Source organism: Coniophora puteana (genome assembly GCF_000271625.1).
Source record: "Coniophora puteana RWD-64-598 SS2 unplaced genomic scaffold CONPUscaffold_9, whole genome shotgun sequence".
NCBI classification, from domain to species: Eukaryota; Fungi; Basidiomycota; class Agaricomycetes; order Boletales; family Coniophoraceae; genus Coniophora; species Coniophora puteana.
Genome location: NW_006913061.1, coordinates 69,619 through 82,896, shown reverse-complemented (window position 1 = coordinate 82,896; position 13,278 = coordinate 69,619). Strand labels below are relative to the sequence as shown.

General features: G+C 54.5%; 5 protein-coding genes across 5 annotated transcripts; all 5 read right to left on the bottom strand.

Annotated features, from left to right (window-relative positions):
• Positions 1 to 326: 326 nt before the first annotated feature.
• CONPUDRAFT_166706 (uncharacterized protein) lies at positions 327 to 2,603 on the bottom strand. Its single transcript, XM_007772386.1, has 5 exons — positions 2,383 to 2,603; positions 2,250 to 2,328; positions 1,906 to 2,201; positions 1,679 to 1,841; positions 327 to 1,621 (listed from the first exon to the last, which is right to left on the bottom strand). Exons 1-5 carry the CDS (start codon positions 2,485 to 2,487, stop codon positions 1,224 to 1,226), a joined length of 1,041 nt encoding a protein of 346 aa, XP_007770576.1. The 5' UTR covers positions 2,488 to 2,603; the 3' UTR covers positions 327 to 1,223.
• A 3,774-nt stretch (positions 2,604 to 6,377) lies between these two features.
• On the bottom strand, positions 6,378 to 7,473 carry CONPUDRAFT_126565 (HET-domain-containing protein; the record flags this gene model as incomplete). Its single annotated transcript, XM_007772385.1, is given in 3 exon segments — positions 6,378 to 6,490; positions 6,545 to 7,324; positions 7,341 to 7,473. 2 exon segments carry the CDS (start codon positions 7,471 to 7,473, stop codon positions 6,633 to 6,635), a joined length of 825 nt encoding a protein of 274 aa, XP_007770575.1. The 3' UTR covers positions 6,378 to 6,490; positions 6,545 to 6,632.
• A 194-nt stretch (positions 7,474 to 7,667) lies between these two features.
• Positions 7,668 to 9,098, bottom strand: CONPUDRAFT_138151 (uncharacterized protein). Its single transcript, XM_007772384.1, has 4 exons — positions 8,769 to 9,098; positions 8,516 to 8,710; positions 8,283 to 8,458; positions 7,668 to 8,230 (listed from the first exon to the last, which is right to left on the bottom strand). The coding sequence occupies exons 1-4, from the start codon at positions 9,012 to 9,014 to the stop codon at positions 7,807 to 7,809; spliced, it is 1,041 nt and encodes a 346-aa protein (XP_007770574.1). The 5' UTR covers positions 9,015 to 9,098; the 3' UTR covers positions 7,668 to 7,806.
• An 854-nt stretch (positions 9,099 to 9,952) lies between these two features.
• Positions 9,953 to 12,005, bottom strand: CONPUDRAFT_126562 (UBC-like protein). The gene is made up of 9 exons (XM_007772383.1): positions 11,935 to 12,005; positions 11,773 to 11,854; positions 11,701 to 11,714; positions 11,535 to 11,627; positions 11,371 to 11,445; positions 11,291 to 11,319; positions 10,828 to 10,972; positions 10,534 to 10,653; positions 9,953 to 10,478 (listed from the first exon to the last, which is right to left on the bottom strand). The coding sequence occupies exons 1-9, from the start codon at positions 11,959 to 11,961 to the stop codon at positions 10,470 to 10,472; spliced, it is 594 nt and encodes a 197-aa protein (XP_007770573.1). The 5' UTR covers positions 11,962 to 12,005; the 3' UTR covers positions 9,953 to 10,469.
• Positions 12,006 to 12,636: 631 nt separating this feature from the next.
• Positions 12,637 to 13,128, bottom strand: CONPUDRAFT_17472 (uncharacterized protein; the record flags this gene model as incomplete). The annotated part of the gene is made up of 2 exons (XM_007772199.1): positions 12,637 to 12,931; positions 12,968 to 13,128. Coding segments are annotated over 2 exons (456 nt in total), but the record flags the coding sequence as incomplete, so codon positions are not given.
• Positions 13,129 to 13,278: the final 150 nt, after the last annotated feature.

Below are 13,278 nucleotides of genomic sequence, written 5' to 3'. Positions count from 1 at the left end.
ACATGGATCCATGGCCAACCTTGTCACGTATGATTAGCGGGGAAGCACCTCAGTTAAGGAAACTAGGCCTGTCACTTTGCGCTCTTGACTGGAGCTCAACGTGTCCAATGCTAAGCCAGCTTACCCACCTTTCTATACACCGACTTTTATTCAATTCACGCCTTGGTCCAGATGGTGCGCGTCTTCTGCTGAGGGCTACGCCTTTGCTGGAAGAACTTGTCCTTGAATATTGCATGAAAATGTTCCGGGGTGACTGGAATCGTGCAACGATCACACTCTCAAACCTAAAACGCCTGAGAATCATCGACAAGGCATACGTTTTCGACGGGTTATACAAGGATATCCAGGTTGCTCGGCCCCTGGCGTACCTTCATCTCCAGTGTTACGGGCCGGAAAATCATACTTCCCGGGAGCTACTTGGGTACGTCAAGGACTGGCTTGGATGTACGACTCCCTCATCGGTCACCTTTCACTACGACGTTTCACTCGTCACCGTTCTTGAATGGCTATACGGAGTTCGTGTACATGTCCCCGAACAAGCAGTGAACACAAGCACCAACATGGAGGTGCACAAGAGCCGAGAACTTTACTTAGAAGCCAGCTTTGCCAAGGGCGACATCAACAACATATTCGACGAACTCTTCACCCTCCTGCCCATCCGTCTTCTCACTTCCCTCAACATCTCCACAGAGTCGCTGCCAAAGTTCAATCTACGGCCAATCCTCATGAACGCCAGCTCACTACGACGTCTTATCATATCTCCCTTGAACTTCGGGCACGTAGCAGACCTTCTTTCGTGCATACCTGGAGAAGACATTCCAGCACCGGCACTCCAGATACTCGTGTTCACTCACCCCGACCCCGGTTCAGAGCTATACGAAGACCACGTCTATGGCGGTGATTCCTACCCGACTTCAGGTCATGAAGAGCTCTTTCAGTGCATCATCGAGAGGCGGACACGCGGGTATCCGCTACACCAGATAACGTTTGACAAATTTAGCAAAACGTCTTTCACGGACTTTGCTCAGTGGTTTATGGTCGAAGATGCAGGCATTGAGCTCTTATTCAACGAAGCATCTGTCACGTAGGCCAGTAGAAATACGTTTATTTTGAATCTTAAATGTCATGAACAATATATACTGTACACCCGATACGTGAAATCCAATGATATAATCCACAGCCCTCTTAAATATGTACCACCAATAAAGTACCCACTTAACAGTTTACGTGTACGCGACAGTGACATCATTACCGTTGATCGTCGTCGTCGTGAGCGTCTGGCCGTTCTGCTGGATATCGTAGATGGTCGCGCCGTTGGGCGTGACCGTGCCGCTTCCGGTCGTCGCCGTGGCGCCGGTGAACGTGACCGAGCCGAAGTTGGCGAACGCAACGAGGCCGCCGTTGACGCTGAAGTCCTCGACGATCCACTCCGCGTCCTGCTCGCACAGCGCGGACGAGGACGTGAGCTGCTGCGTGACTGACTGACCGTTGGTCGTGTTCTCGATCACGGCCGTGCCAGCGGTGGTCGAGGTCGCGGTCACGGTCACAGTGATGACGTCTCCGGAGTTGATGGAGATGTTGGAGAAGTCGGCGGACGCAGCGGGGTACCACTCGTACCAGGCTGGAAGAAGAGTTTGGGTGAGTGAACGAAGGGTTTAGGGACAGAGTGAGCGCTCACCATCGTAGGAGACCTGGCCGCTCGCGATGTTGAAGTCAACACCGGTCTGGAGGATCGCGTTTCCACAGGAGGAGCCGTCAATGCCGACCCAGGCAGACGCAGAACCGTCGTTACCGGTCGGGGTAGGGACTGTGAAGGTACCAGTCACAGCGGTGTAGGTGCCCTGTATCGAACGTCCATGTCATGAGACAAGGGCATGGTGAAACAAAAGAGGAAGCATACAGCACCCTCGGACCAGACGGCACCGGCCCAGTTGCTCGTGTAAGTCTCGTGCGTGACGCTGCTCGTCGTGACATTTTGCATGAGGTTGGACGAGCGGTCCTCGGACGGGCGACGCGAGCAGCAAAGCGCTCGGCGCTAGTGGGGATGGCGACGGCCGCAGAGACGAGGGCGAGGAAGGCGAGAGTCTTCTGCATGATGATGAGACTGAAAGTAACAGGTAGAACCTTGGACCGGATGTCAACGAGCAAGGACGCGGCGGTTCTGCTGGCGAAGATGGGGTGCAACCACGGAAAGCTGAGGCCTTTTATACATCAGTTTGTGCCACCTCATCCAATTAGGCTGGGGAAACCGCTGGAAACCGTCAGTGCGCGAAGGTGGTCGAGCACATGAGCGTTGACCGGGGATGGCGACGCGTACGCGCGGCGTTCCTGATCGCTTACTGTTGTGAGCAATTCCGGGGCAACCTGCAGACATTGGCCTACGTTGGCGCGCATGGTCAATGAGCAGGACTGGTGGCGGTGGATGGAGTAATTGAATTTGGTCGTATCCAATACCTGGCGCTCCACAATCACGCGTCGAACGTCCATGGTAAAGCAGCTGGAAGCAACGAGATTTGCTCTGTTGCATTGATATGGTTCTAGACCTATAATAGACTCCTCGTCATGGTCGTTCGGTCAATCAGAGGTGTTGATGAATGAGTTCGTGCTATTTTTGTATCTTAGAGATCGAGATGCGGTGTGAAAGACCGTTGGGTGTAATGCTGAGAAGGCTGTCAAGTAGAAACAAGCAGCCCAGCTCAGAAGTATTGTCGTGGATGGAGCATCCAACGAAAAAAGTTACCGTAGGCAAACGTCGTGAGTACCGAAGAACCTAGAGCTTGAATGGTGCCCTCAAGACAGGAGGCTCAGCGAGACAACAGCGTAACGGGCAGGGCTGCGGAAAGATGGGAGTGCGGAGATGAAGCTGAAAATATGTGCTGGCAACATTGAAATATTGACGGCGTTAGTGAGCGGTACCGCGCCCGAGTCGGAGTTCAAAATTGCCTCTCAGTTCCCACGTTCACCATCCAACCAGGTTGCAGTGATGCGAACTCCAGCTGTAGCTGACGGTCATGCGCAGTCCAGTCGGTTTTCCAGAAAGGAACTACATAACCATAGGCCTAGACAGGAGCTGGGTGAAACCACTGCGAAATAGATGCTACTGCATACTCGCCCAGCAAACTGACGAAATATTCCTCAGCCGATATCAAGTAACAAATACGACCAAGAATACAACAGCAGAATAATATATGTCATGCTAATATGATGCTATGCTCAAACGAGCTCTCCTGTATCAAGCTTATACGACGTGTACTCGAGGCGACTATTCTCTCCTCTGCTCAGGCGTATCGGCGTACAGCATGTGCATCAAACCGTCGGGGTACCGAGCGCCGTTCGCCCAGTCCGCCTTCTCGGCAAGGTCCCTCACCTCCTTCATTGACTCGTCGCTAAACTTGATGTTGACCGCGCCCAAATTTTCTTGCAGATACTACCCGATATTTCCAGCGAAGTCGTTCCCGTTAGCGCTTACTTGGTAGGAAGACCAACGTACCTCGACTTTCCTTGTCCCAGGAATCGGAATCACGTCGTCTCCCTGTGCCATCAGCCACGCCAACGCCACCTGGCCAGCCGTCGCACCGTATGACTCTCCAATCCTCTTCAGCGAGTCAGCCAGCTCGAGGATTGTGGAGAAGTTCTCCTTCGACTATATAGGAACCTTCCGGCGAAAGTCTCCTTCTTCAAAGTCGTCCGGAGAACGCTGCCCAGTCAGGTTATTCCATAGTGTCAAGCATGCAGCAAGGGGATTGACTCACATATTGGCCCATAATGAGCCCTCTTCCAAGGGGAGAATACGCCACGATCTTGACTCCCAGCTCGCGCGCAGTCTTGAGTAAGTTGAGCTCCTCACCCTCGATGTCGAGGGTGAATGGTGAATACTCGACCTGAATTGCGGTGATCGGGTGCACCTTGTGCGCGCGACGGAGAGTGTAGGCGTTGCATTCGGATAGGCCTAGATATTTGACTTTACCCTCTCTGCTTTAACTGCGTAAGCGTCTATTGAATCACAGGAAGGTATATCTACCGAACTTAACCAGCTCGGCCATTGCGCCTACTGTTTCTTCAATGGGTACCGCTGGATCTGGTCTGTTCCATCCAGTGAATGAATGTCGGTTCTTTTTTCGCTGAAAGGAAAACACTGACCTATGAAGATAGAACACGTCTACACTATTCACCCCAAGCCGCTTAAGAGACCGTTGGAAGTTGACTCGGCATGCTTCGGGGGTCCCATCAACACCTCTCTCGGTGGTGAAGTCGAACCCAAACTTCGTAGCGATGAAGATGTCTTCCCGCTTGCCCGTGCGCTTGAACCTACGTTGTATAGCTGTTAGTAAGATAAGCCCCGGTTCATTGAGGTGAGTTATCGTGCCATTTCCCGATCAGCTCCTCGCTGTCCCCGTAGACGTTGGCTGCGTCCCAGAATCTGCTTCCGCTTTCATATGCAGCATCGAGTACCTGCATCGGTTCCATTTTCGTTAGCCAACGAATCGCTCATAGGTCAATTGGTGGGAAAAGTCACCTTGAACCTTTCCTCGTCGGTGTCGACGGTGCCGTATCCAGTACCAGCGAGTCCGCTGGTACCAAAGCCAATGGCGGCGACGTCGTCTGTGCCAATCTTGCGTGTGGGGAAAGCAATCTGGAGAAGATGTTCTATGTGAACTGGTAGGCTTACTGAGGTTTATATTTACGACTCTTTATACCTTGTCCTGAGGCGGACAATTCTTGACACTCCTCCAAAATATAGGACTCAGTTTCCAAATCACCGGGTGCATGATGTAAGTATCTGCCCCCGTCCGGATCGGGATTTGACTCAGTCGGAGTCGCAGGACCTGAGATTCTACGCAATTTTTGGTCTTTTTGCCTCGACGTCGAGGTCACTTAGTAAGTCGGAGGGGGACAGGTACATAAGCGCCCATGATCGACCAAGTATTTTGGTCCCTTTCAGCCCAAAGTTGGTCACCCCGAAAACTCCGGAGTCAGTGACACGATTCAACATGACACCTTTGGGGAGGGCGCCCGTATGACAAGCGTAATATATTGTCACAGATGTACAGTAGCATAAGGGACAATAACGTTCAATATACATTTGATTGAAGCCACTACAGGGCGGATGGCTGCATTTTCACAAGTAACCGTTGATCCTAAATCCCAAATACATGGCGATTCAAGAGGTAGTTCATCGCGTATGAAATGACCAAGGTGCAGCTAAGGTGGCTCGAATAGGTGTCGAGTCAATCTTATCATTTTGCATTATCTGACGAGACGCTACGGTGTTTTGATTCACGTTTCCGCGATCATGTTACACGGCCTACAACTAGGGATCTGTGTGTAACCCAGGATTGAACCTCCTCTCTGTAGCACGTTTGTCACATTTTCATCAGCCATTTAACCTTTGCCTACTCTTTGCCACTTTTCGACAAGATCACGTTCACAATCGCCCCGCTCCGATGGGTCAGGTCTACTCTATAACAATATCAGAATGTAATGCATAACAGCTTGAAGGAAATGATACATACCGATCCAAACTTGCTGTCCTGCGTCACAGTACCATTTTATCTCCACTTTGAGCCCATATTTTCGTCATTGCAGATTCTAATCTGGGACAGCTGTATTATTAGCGTGTCTTCAGGATTGATAAGGCATCGTTTCAACGACAATGTGATCTGACTCGACGTTGCTTCCGTAAAGGTCCGGGTAAGGCCCGGCCACTCGTGAACATGGTCCTCTGGGCACGCATGCCGAGCACCATCACCATTACCGGGTAGAGAGTGACGGAAACTTGTGTGGAATCTTACATTCGCCCAGTGTAGCCCAAGATCCTGTTGCTGAACCAAGTCGGCCGGGTTATGGAGCAGCCGTAGATGGGCTCTGCACCGTCCAAAGCTGAGAGTGACAACGAAATTTGCGCCGAAGGACTGGTGAATCCGGCGTGTACTCCGAAACGCAAGCGTAATCGGAGGAGTGCCGTTCCAAGGACCTATGATATGTGTTACTGATAAACGCGTCGACAACTCCTCGATCTTCTCCATTTCGCGGCGCGGAAAGCGGAACGGCGTGAACATGTAGTGGTTACTGAGAATGCGGAGGGGTAAGCTTGACGCAGGTGGGGGACGGTGAACGATGAAGATCTCTCGCCACACCATTTCCACTGGACGGCCCGTCCACCGAGCAATGGGTGGTCCACGTCATGGCCAAGGCAGGTGGTGCGGACTAGCTGGGGTGTTATACCGGGTCCACCACTGGAATGTCCGCAGCACTGCCATAGTTCTCGCTTCGGGTCAGAAGCGTCGTCACAGCGGGTAAGGCATAGTCCAATAGATTTCCCATCAGAATCGGAGCAAAAGAGAGCAGCAACTGTGCACGCGCCCAAGCGCGACCGTCGATCTTCATAGAGTGGAACACGTGCTTGGACACCGTAGGGGGTGATGGAGAAAGACGGAATGCCAACGTCCTTTACCGAGTCAGAATATGTTATTGATCCCTTAGGGTCGTCCTATAACCGGATGTGTCAAAAGGAGGTGCGCTGCGAATCACGTTGGAGACTTACTGGCGAGAGGGTAAACGAGAAATTGGTGCTTGACCTTCTGTTTGCATCAGGCCTGAGAACGGCTCGGATGTCACCACAGTTCTCAAAGTCAGACGGTGACCGTGCCAAGAGATATAACTCCGAACTGTGGTGACTGTGACCGGTTTACAGCATAGTCTGACCGGCGTCCCCAGGCAAAGAGAGACGTATCGATCGACGTTCGCATAATCTCTTCCTGAAGCCGCCGGGAAGCCTCCGGGCCCTCCCCATAGAGAGTCGGCAGGTTGACGCCAAAGATCCCAAGGAGGGAGTACGCCCTGTCTTCCACCCGCGTCGTTTCTCGCGTGGCCGCCCATGACATGGACATCCGCTGCGCGACACTGATGTCATCCAATTCTACCTCCTTCCGCAAGACAGCCTCCGGAATCTTCGTTATCTCTGCCACCAACGACGCTTCCTCTGCCTTGTCACAAAGAATCTCCCACTCTGCCGACACGAAAATGAGGAGATCGGGAGCGATAAGTTCCTGCAAGGTCCTACCACGCGTGTACCAGCGACTTTCCCGGAACCTGGGCTTTATGTCGGGCGCATCGCTTGAGACATCTTGAAGGTAGGCATAGCAAATGTCGGCACGAGAGTACCAGAGGAACATCGAGTTGATGGCCTCGGATAGCTCGGAACTGCTACTCTTGTCGATGCAGCACGTGTCGTTCCACACCCACTTGTAGCCATGGCGCTCAGCGAGGAGACAGCACTCGCGAATCTTGTCGGAAACAAGATCCCTGGGATTACGACCGTCCTCTTCAGCGCGTTTAACGAAAGGCCTGGACGTCCTGGAACGACTGCTCATTATCGCCCCACACGTGAGAGAGGATGGCGTATCCCCCATCGACGCGATCGGGGGAGACGAAGAAGCGTAGTTCGGCGCGATCTGTACTGAGCAACCACATCCGTTCGTGCACCTGACTGTAGATTTGTTCTGAGCACAAACGTTGAAATTCGTCCACTTGGACATACCTTGGAAGGACGGACAGAAGGTTTGGTGACCAGAGGACGCTGCTGGTGATGGTGAAGGATGCGATAATCAAACAGGGCCGGGCGCTTAACACACGGTCGTGCCCGTGTACCTTTATCTCTTAGTTTCCGGATGCTATTGGAACCCGAAATGTCGTAGCAATACATATCGGAATGAACATCTGAACGTTGACAGAGGGACACGGTGAAAGGGGATCAGGGAACAGAATGAATAAATACTTCAAAATCATAACACGAACATCCTCCGATCAAATAACCAAGGTGACGAGCTTGTTAGACGAGCTCACCCTAACACTCCCCTTGTCAGCCTTGTCGCTACTGTCCTCGTCGTCCCAAAACACGACGCCTCCGACCTCAGTCTGCCTCAAACCTACATCCTCGCGTATCACCCTCTCTCTCCCCTTGCCAGAAGGGTCCTTTGTGTTCGTCCTCATAAGCGTAGCACCAGCGTTCGACGTATCCGCATGGTACCTGCCTTCGAACGCAGGGTGCAAGACGACAGAGGCGGGGGCGTTAGACGTCCACGCCACGACATCGAGATGGGAGTCAACTGGAGACGAGCCAAAGTTGAGGGCGAGGCCGCCGTTTGACGTCCGAGTATCAATACTGTACGAGCCGCCGCTGCTTGGTGCGTCGGCGAACCTCGCCAGGTTGATGAAGCTGTGGAGGTACCTGCACATAAATGAGATGATATGTTATACAAGCACGGGAAAATAAAACTCACCCGTTGATCGTCCTCGCTCGATACTCCGTCGCAGACTCGCCGTCCTCATTGAAGAGATCGACGAGAACGTTGATTTCCGCGTTCGACGTGTGCAAGTCCAAGAGCTGGCGGGCTGCGAAACGTCCTTTGATAGGTCCATTGGACGACCTGAGCGACGCCCGAGAGGCGTTGAGCGACTACGAATGTCTGTCAGCGGACATGATGGATAAGCACAATCATCAGATCGGCATTACCTTCACGTCGATCCCGAAGTTGGAGGTTTTCAGATCGACATCGTCGAACACGATAGTATCACGCGTGTCCTCGACCGTAATCGCATAGTTGGACATATGCGCTTCGAGCCTCCTGACTTCAACACCTGCGGGGAGAGCGACCTTGACCTGGAACCACACCGTCCCGTGGGGCTCACTGGACCAACCATCCGGAGTCTGAGGCGATCACTTCAATGAGCGTCGCCTTCCACAGCCTCCCACCAAACACACGCACCATCAACCCAACCCCGCGCTCCCCCGCTTCCCTCTCGAGATAACACACGCTCGAGCTATCAAGCACCCCCTCGTGCTCATACGACGCCTCAACCACCACCTCCGCATACCCGTCCACAAGCCTATCCTCGTGCACGATCCGCAGCCACCCGTCCTGGTTCTTCCCGCGGCTGAACACATACAGCGCCTCCGCGTCATCGAGCGGGACTCGGAACGTAGCGTGCGCGTTCGCCGGGAACCCAGGCATGCGCGGGACGTGCTCCCATGCGCTCGCGGCGCCGAGGCAGCTGTGTACCTTGCCGTCGGCCGGGCGGGGGCGCGCGGCGCCTTGAAGCTCGGGGAGGCTGAGATGCGGCTTTCGTTGTGTTAGCTCGACGGTCATAGTCTACGGTTGAGCCGCGCTCACCCCTCCGTCGACTGCGAGCGTCAGAACAGCGAAGTTGAAGGCGTGGAGGAGGAGGTACACGCCCAGCCCTGCGCCTAGGGCTCTTAACAGCCTGGCTTTGGTCGATTGCTGTGTGCAGACGCCTCTCCATGCGGTCCATGCAGGCTGACCCGGGACATCAGTATAGGAAGCCTGAACGTTCTGAGACTCGAGCGCGCGCGGATCGTCAACGTTCTGCTTCGTCTCGGAGACCTTCTCACAGTCTGCCAACGGGAGATGCGCCGACTCGATAGCCATGGCAAAGCGCAAATTCAAGTAGCGGATGGGCAAGAGAGAACACCGCAACTACCGTCCGTCGTCTTCACAGGACACGCCCCAGCGAGGCAGTCCTAGCGCCAACGATAAGCTTAACTTTGTCGCGTCCATGCGAACAACAGTAGCAGGGAACCATGTGGTCGTGCGCAGGGCAGCAAATCCTGTGGCACCCAATTGTAAGTGTGAAGAAGCGACGAGTGGGAAGGCCATCCGGCGTTTTCCGTCCGAGGACTCCCTCGCTGACTAGGACTCCTCGCGAAGCACAACCCCGACTTTCCAAAGTCCACAACGACCACAGCATTACGACACCTCAATCACGAAAGGCGGATTGACCTAGTCATATTTAGTATTACGTACTCGTATGCTAGAAATCAGAAAACATCACAAAGAACATCACAAAGAACAGAGAAAACAAAGAACAGATCAGAAACGGCGCCAAAGCCTGTATAAAAACTCTCAAACAAAAAACGGATATCCAATTGCTGTCAAAACGAACGATTATACGGCTTTAGCTCCACCCTACCCCCTACCCCCTGTATCTTCGCGTACACCCCTCCAAAACCCCAAACGACCGCAGAGGCTAAGCAGGAGAACACCACAAAGAGACCCGGGTGGGCAAGGGGTCGTGCGGGCGAAAGAGAACCCAGACTAACTCTACTCCCCACACCCACACTCAAGACCCCGTCGAAAGCCTCGACACAACAACCGCAAACGCAATCAACACCCCCCACCTCCACTTCTCCCAAATCACCTGGCGCCACGACGCCGCCCACCCCGCCGCCGCGCCCGCGCCCGCAACACCCGGCACCGTCCCCTTCGTCGTTCCTGTTCCGTTAATGCCATTCACACCCGCCCCCACCGCCAGACCCACGGTCCCGGGCACAACGCCCCCATTGATCACGCCCACGACCGGAACGTGCTCCCCGCCATTCGCACCGGATGCCGAAGTAGCCATCGCCGTCGTTGGATGTGGCTGTGTCGTTCGTGCGCCGGATCCGTCGTTCATGGCTGCTGCCCGCCTCATAAGCGACGCAGACGGTGCAGCGCTTGATGACGAGATAGATACCGAAGTTGAGCCAGGCGCTGCAGTTGCAGGAGTGGCGGCGGCGGCGGGTTTAGCATCGTCGGGCTTCCCGCGCTCCTTCTCGCCCATGTTAGGCAGGTCTCGCGGCGTGGGACCACAGTACTGTAGCATGATCGATACAGTCAGCACCATCGCCTCGTCAATCATAATCAACAAATCGGTGCCATGAATACAAGGATGGTTCCCGACCGGGGAACAAAGCAAGCCCCGACGCGGTGCAATTCGACAGATGGTGATGATCACAGACAACAAAGAACAAAGGACAAAGGAACTCACCTCAGGGAACGCATCTCTATAGCGTGGTTGCCCTAGATTCCACGCGTGACTGCGCGCGGCGAGCGAGCGCTTGTGCGAGTCGGGCGACGTCACCGATCCCGTCGTCATCTCGTCCGAGAGCATAAACGACAGCAATCCCGTTAATCTGTAAAGGGGGAAAGGTCAGCACAGCAGGTAGGATTAGCACTAGCACTGGTGCGTGTGTGTGGGAGCGGGAGGCCGGGGACTTGAACGGACGACGACGATCGGATCCGAGGCGAGGAGAGAGAAAAAAGAGGCAAGGGAACAAGGGATGCTTGGACAATGTCCATCACTGATTGCGATTGTGCGTTCCGAGCTGTACCCCACATAGCCTAACAGCCGGGATCGTTTGGATAGATGGATGAGGCCCGGAGATGGAGAGATGTCCGCCGTCGCCGTCCCATCGATCGAGGGAATGGAGGGGGAGAGAGTGGTTACTCACATCGTCGCCACACTCCATGCAGGATTCCACTAAAGCGAAAAGTAAGCACCAAAAGCGAGTAGACGGCTGAGAGGACGGACTGATCCGGGGTGGAAATCGGACATGGAGAAACAAATCTTCTTGTCTGGTTGGAAGCGGCCCGAGGGGGTGAGCATCTGCAGCGATAGGACCAGTAAGCACATCGGAACGCAATAGCGCACGAGATATACGATGAGAAGGAAGATGAGGCGGGGGGATGACGAACCTTGATGCCGGGTGGCCTGAACGGGTACTCGGAGGGAAAGAGCAACACGCCGTGGTACATTCCACCCGCGAATGGCGAATCAGGGGGTCCGCGCTAGAGAAGGGGAAGGGTGGCGTCGTTGAGCACATGGAAAGGCGTCTTGGTTCGAGGTAGGAAACGGGCGTACGATAAGATAATTCCCTGTACCACACAAAGCTGGTCAGAAACGAGAGGGGAGAGGAGCGGGGGAAGGACTGACATATGAGGATGTTCTTCTCGTCTGGGACGGCCCATACGAAGGGCGGGGGTTCCCTCTGCATGTTGATGTACTCTTTGGTGAGCTGGATTGCGGTTTTCGACAAACATGGCATGTCATCTGCAGGTGAGGCTGAGGCTGACATATAGAGAGGGTGGGACATACGCGTTTCTGTGCGGCCTTGCTTGCCATGTTGTGTTAGAGGGCTGTGAGTAGGGGGCGAGAAAGGGAGGGGCCGGCGAGGGGAGGGGAGGAGAAGGGAAGGGAGGGGTTGTCTGTCAGAGGATACGGGTGGGGAGGAAAGCGGTGCGGTGCGGTCCAGTCACTTGTCACCCGGCCGGCGGTGGCAGAACAAACACAAGTCAACCCAGCCTTCCTCCAAATTGGGGACACTGCGCCCTTTCCACTATTCCACATTTCTTTCACGGCCTGGGCAAGGGCTACTGTCGGCCCTAGCCAGCCGGGAAATAACAGAAAGACTAAGCCGGTAAATGACTTGAAACAACGTTTGGCTCTCGGTGATCGCAACATGTTTCCCTCGAGGTAATTTCATGCTAGCCACTTATAGCTCAACATGCTATGTCCTCAAAATGAAAACCCGCGGATGTTTCACCTAGGCGTATTTCTAACTGCTCATTTCGTCTCGAATGAGCTCGTCGACACCTCTGAGGCATGCCGATGATGAGTTAGTCTGCAATAGCAAGTCAAAGTCCGTGTGGTGAAAGTACACGCAGGAACAGAACCAGATTCACCATCTGGCCGTAGAGCATGACCACAGCGCTATCTCCTCCTCCCACCCCTCCCCCGATCCCTGCCCGCCTTCTCCACCCTCTTCCGTTCCCTCTCCTCCTCCCGCGCCCTCGCGCCCCTCTGCCGCGGATCAATCACCTCATAGTCCCGCTCCGCCTTCCTCGTCTCCTCCCCATCGTCCTTTGCAAAATGCAGCGCATGATTCAAAAACCCGCGATCGTCGTCCACCTCCACCCCCGCGTCCTCCTCTCCCCCACCCTCCTTCGGCTGTGCGTCGTCCACGTCCATCCCCGCGCCTTCTTCATCGTCCTCCGCATCCCGCCACGATGACGCGCTCGCCTGCAACATCCCCCTAAAACTGTTCAGCGCAGCAAGCACATTCGCATCGTCGTTCTTCCTCCCCTTCTTCCCGCTCCCATTCCCGCCCTTACCCCCACTCTTCGCATACACACCCCGGTTCTTCGCGTACTTCGCGAGCTCCTCCTCGAGATACGACTTGCTCTTCCCCTTCTTGCGCCGCCGCTCCTCGTCCGAGTCCTCGCCGGACTGGCGCTTCGAGAGCTTGCGGATGTCCGCCTCCATCCGCTCGATCTCCGTTTGCCGCGCGGAGAGCACGGACGCTTTCGAGGCGGCGTGTTCTGCGCGGATTTTGGCGAGGTCGGCGGTGTCTTTCTCGGAGGACTTTTTCGCCTGAGGCTAATGAGTACGTGAATGCATACTACACAGCGTGTGTACCTTAGGTGTCACATCCTCTGATGT

Excerpts from the sequence above, each read along its gene's own strand:
- CONPUDRAFT_138151 (XM_007772384.1), bottom strand. The coding sequence starts at position 9,014 with ATGCCTGGGTTCCCGGCGAACGCGCACGCTACGTTCCGAGTCCCGCTC. Across the intron at positions 8,711-8,768 it reads AGCGCGGGGTTGGGTTGATG|ACTCCGGATGGTTGGTCCAG; the intron begins GTGCGTGTGTTT and ends TGATCGCCTCAG. Across the intron at positions 8,459-8,515 it reads ACTTCGGGATCGACGTGAAG|TCGCTCAACGCCTCTCGGGC; the intron begins GTAATGCCGATC and ends AGACATTCGTAG.
- CONPUDRAFT_126562 (XM_007772383.1), bottom strand. The coding sequence starts at position 11,961 with ATGGCAAGCAAGGCCGCACAGAAACGC. Across the intron at positions 10,973-11,290 it reads GCATGGAGTGTGGCGACGAT|ATTAACGGGATTGCTGTCGT; the intron begins GTGAGTAACCAC and ends CCCCCTTTACAG. Across the intron at positions 10,654-10,827 it reads ATAGAGATGCGTTCCCTGAG|TACTGTGGTCCCACGCCGCG; the intron begins GTGAGTTCCTTT and ends ATCATGCTACAG.
- CONPUDRAFT_166706 (XM_007772386.1), bottom strand. The coding sequence starts at position 2,487 with ATGGACGTTCGACGCGTGATTGTGGAGCGCCAGGTATTGGATACGACC. Across the intron at positions 2,329-2,382 it reads CATTGACCATGCGCGCCAAC|GAACGCCGCGCGTACGCGTC; the intron begins GTAGGCCAATGT and ends GTAAGCGATCAG. Across the intron at positions 1,842-1,905 it reads CGGTGCCGTCTGGTCCGAGG|GGCACCTACACCGCTGTGAC; the intron begins GTGCTGTATGCT and ends CGTTCGATACAG.